We start from the raw sequence: 4,151 nt of genomic DNA on the forward strand, positions 1-4,151 counted from the left end.
CTTGGTTCTTAAACCAGGAACCAGGTTTGGTTCTTAAACCAGGAACCAGGTTTGGTTCTTAAACCAGGAACCAGGTTTGGTTCTTAAACCAGGAACCAGGCTTAGTTTTTAAACCAGGAACCAGGTTTGGTTTTTAAACCAGGCTTGGTTCTCCTTGGTTCTCCATCAGAGGGAGCAAAATGAGGACGGCAGCAGACGGTGGCCTGATGCTGCTGAGGACCTGCAGGAACCTCCTGGTGGTTTAAAGGAACGCCGTCCGTGGGAGCATCGGGGTAACGGATGACGGTCTGTGGTCACCTGACCTCCAGCACACCTGGAGCGCCTCACCTGTTTAAAGAGGGCGTAGATCTTCAGTTTGACCTCGTTCCCTGGATCGGTCCTCAGCGCGGACAGCCTGCTCTTCGCCTGCTCAAACTCCTCCATGGTGGCACCTGAAGACACGCCCACATCCTGAAGGAACCAATCAGAAGACCTGTTCTGACGTCACAGGAATGAAAGACTCACCCATCATTGGAGATGCTGTGGAGCGGAAGGTCTGACTGGGAACACTGGACCTGAGCAGACTGGGAACACAGGAGAGGCTGGATAAATATGGAGGATCCAGGAAATGATCTGGTGGTCTCCTTCCTGCTCAGACCAGAACCAGAACCAGAACCAGAACCAGAACTCTGATGCTGGCAGGAAACTGGACCAGGCTGTTGGTGTAAAACCTGAGCAGGAACCTCAGGGTGAACTTTGACCTGATTGTCAGGACCTCTTTGGTTTTCAGTTGAAATGGAGTAAAGTTCATAAGTTTAGCCTTAAACTTTATGATAAACATGTCAGAAATGAGTCTTTAAGGATAAATCGTTTAAAACACGTAGAGTTTGGTTCCTGCTCAGTTCCAAGTTAAAGTTCAAACATCGCGATAACTTCCTGGCAGAGGAGAACTCCGCCATTATTTCAAAGTTACCTTGTTGGTCTAACAAAGCGCCACAGACAGCGGCTCCTCAGGGCGGCAGCGGCCATCTAAACCCGGTTCCAGCAGGTCCAAAGGTCTGGAGGACGACGGAGGAAAAACAAGCTAGCTAAGGCTAACGAGGCCCCGCCCACTAGCACCATGTCCTGCTCTGCTATTGGTTCATCCGAAACGAGTTTACCCAGTGAGAGAAGGGTGTTCCAGCAGCACCAATCAGAGCGTGTAGCAGTGGTTAGAGCCCACCTCCTAAGGCATGGCCGGCCAATGAGCGTTACGGTCATTGACATTATAACAGACGCTCCATTGGACGCTGTCGGCAGCGAGGTCGACATGCCTAGAGGGCAGCCATCTTGGATCAGACCACAGTTCAGACAGCTGCTGTCAGAATGAACAGGAGGCGCCTTAGATCTCATTTTAATCACATGAAAAACGACACAATGATATTATAATAATCTCTGACTCGCCACAACCCCTTAAAACACCAAAGCTAATTCTAAAATTCAGTTAGATAACACATATCTATACAGATAAAAAACTATTTAAACTGAACTCAAACTGGATGAGATATATGCAGTTATATATTTTGCAAATAAATATTATGATAAACACACAGTTTTTTTATGAATATATGACAAGACTATGTTTTACGTATATGATATGTTTTACATTGACATATATGATATGTATATGACTTAGACAGATTTGTCATTTTGTTTACAAAAGTGTAAAACAAAAATACATTTCATTTGGAAACAGCACACCGGACAATTTCATATTTTTAAAAGTGCAGCCTTGAAAAATAGTAAAAAAAAAATAAAAAAAAATATATATATATATATACATTTATATATATATATTTATATATATATATCAACCCTCACACATGTATCTCAGGCTCACACTGAGCCTGGTTCCACAGGAAGCTCCTTCCTGTTCAAAGGGAGTTTTCCTCTCCACTGTCGCTGCATGCTCTATGAGGGATTGCTGCAGAGTCAATACCCCCTCTACCTACCTCTACCTGCTCATCATACGTTAGCGACTCCATGCTGACTGAAGCGATCAAAGCGTCATGAATGCAGCTCCACCTACTGGTAGATCTGTGGTACTGCTGCGGTGGAGGAGGCATCTTTGTCTGCTGTGTAGGAACCTTCTAGTGGTTATGGTTCTCCAGAAGGTTCTGCTGCTGGTAGAACCTCAACCAACCTGGGAAAAAATGGCTTTAGTTCCAGTTGGAACCAACATTTTTAATGGTTTCTTTGGGTTTTAGGGTTGTGGGCTATCAGAGCCAGCGCTAAGCCTGGGATTTAAACTGAGTCACAGTCTGACTACAGAGTCCTGTTTCCTCCAGACCTCCGTGGTTCTGATTGGACCTTCAGTTCGTCTCTCCTCCAGATAAACAGGTTTTATGATGTGGAGGTTTATTTGTTCCTGTTTCATAGAACATTTAATTTTTGATCTCCAGTTGTTGTTCTGCAGCTTCAGCAGGGAGCAGTGAAAGGTGAGGCCTGCAGGGGGCAGCAGATCCAGCTTCAGGTTGACCCCTGCTTGTTGCTCCAGGTCCTCCTTCACTAACAGGGTCACATCTAACCCGTCTGATGCTGTGAGACCTTTAACAGTGAGGCCTCATTTGACCGACTGCTGCGCCACCAGTCACTGACCAGTCCTCGCTGGTTCTTCCCAGTTCAAAGCAGAAGCTTAGAGGAGAGGCGACTAATGATCAGCCCAGATAGTAGATTTTATTTTATTTTTTCTGCTTTTATTTTAATCCGTTTTATTGTTTTAAGCAAACTTCATTTATTACTATGAGCTTGGTTCCATTATTAATTATCTTCATAAAAAGTTAAAGCCGATGGTTCATTGGTAAGGGCCGGTGCGTTCAATGGAGCGTGGAAAACTCAGCTTCAGTCCTTTAACCAACAGCTCCCCCCTGTGGAGGACAGTGATAGAGAAGCTCAGAGCTCCTGTTTGCTGCCACCAGGTGGCACCAGCTGATGGATGTGGAGGCAGTGTATATACTGTATACCATCAGCCACCTTTTACTTCCTTTGGCTCCTCCTCCTTCTTCACCTTTGACCTTTTGAGCTGATGGAACAAGTTAATTTCTCCACTTTAAGATCAATCAATCAGTCAAGAAAGGAAACGGCATCATCAACAGTTCAGAGGTTCACACCTGATGAGGCGTTTGGTTCCAGGAACCACTATCTGTAGCTGTTTATCCTTCAGGAGGGGAGGAGCAGCAGGGGGCGGAGCTACAGCTCCCTGCAGACTCAGAGTTTTATAAAAGTTTTCCATCAGAACTTGAATCGTTTTAGTCTAAAGATGAAGGTTATCACATGTCAGTGACATCATCACTAAAACAATTTAAAATCCATCAGTTTTTGTGTTAATGAGGTATTTCTGAGGACGATGTCCATCAGGCTGTTTGTCTGTGCAGCAGCGGCGGGTCTGGATTATCTCCGACCTGCAGAGCAGCACTTTCTATTGATGCCGTCAGACAGAGGCAGGCAGCAGAATCAGCAGAGGAAGCCCTGACTCAGCCCATCCTTTAAAGCCCTCTCCCCCCCGCCGGGCCTCTCCGGGCCCCCCCTGCCGTATAAATTGGGCTGTCCAACTTTTTCTCGGTTACACTGCGTGTGAGGTTGCGGGACAGGTTGGACGACATCCAGTGGGAGAAACATGTCGCAGTACTCTGGAAAGGTGAGTAGCAGGTGCTGGGATATCACACCTGAACACTAAAGATGTTAAATAATTAAGATCAACTAAAGTCTAAATAAATGTACTTATTCAAATGTTTAAACTAAAGTTCCAGTTTACCGCCTGCAGGGGGCTCCGTTCTCTAAAGCCTGTCTTTATCGTAACACGAGATTTTTGAGAAATGGGTCAGTCCGAATGCTGCGAAGGAACTTTATCCAGGGCTGCTAAATCCGGACAACCTTCAGCCCCAAAGTCGTAGGGAAGCGGACGTTCCATTCCGATGCGTTTCCGAATTCTCCTGAGTGGTGCCCGACTTTACAGGAGTGAATAAAGTGAATGTGATTGGTCGATTATCAAAGGGGCGGGATTGTTGTGCCAGAAGATTCGCAAGCGAGTTTGGTTGTAGCCGGTTTGTCGGGAAGCATCTTGCTAACCAGTTAGCAACTTAGAGCTAGCAGGTTCCCAATGGGAAATTCCATTGGGACCAAGTAGCACTAAA

At 45.8% G+C, this 4,151-nt stretch overlaps 2 protein-coding genes across 2 annotated transcripts in view; one reads left to right on the forward strand and one right to left on the reverse strand.

Annotated features, from left to right (window-relative positions):
* eci2 (enoyl-CoA delta isomerase 2) overlaps window positions 1-1,103 on the reverse strand; it is a 5,864-nt gene extending 4,761 nt beyond the window's left edge. The window contains exons 1-3 of the mRNA XM_015403025.1: window positions 953-1,103; window positions 505-563; window positions 328-431 (exon numbers count right to left, since the gene is read on the reverse strand). Of these exons, the coding sequence (XP_015258511.1) occupies window positions 328-431; window positions 505-563; window positions 953-1,008 (219 nt within the window). The 5' untranslated portion in view covers window positions 1,009-1,103. The remainder of the gene's footprint in view (window positions 1-327; window positions 432-504; window positions 564-952) is intronic.
* A 2,386-nt stretch (window positions 1,104-3,489) lies between these two features.
* Window positions 3,490-4,151, forward strand: part of LOC107103355 (gamma-crystallin N-B) — a 4,122-nt gene continuing 3,460 nt past the window's right edge. The window contains exon 1 of the mRNA XM_015403030.1: window positions 3,490-3,655. Within this exon, the coding sequence (XP_015258516.1) occupies window positions 3,635-3,655 (21 nt within the window). The 5' untranslated portion in view covers window positions 3,490-3,634. The remainder of the gene's footprint in view (window positions 3,656-4,151) is intronic.

Source organism: Cyprinodon variegatus, unplaced genomic scaffold, assembly GCF_000732505.1.
Source record: "Cyprinodon variegatus isolate N-32 unplaced genomic scaffold, C_variegatus-1.0 Scaffold1427, whole genome shotgun sequence".
Classification (NCBI taxonomy): Eukaryota; Metazoa; Chordata; class Actinopteri; order Cyprinodontiformes; family Cyprinodontidae; genus Cyprinodon; species Cyprinodon variegatus.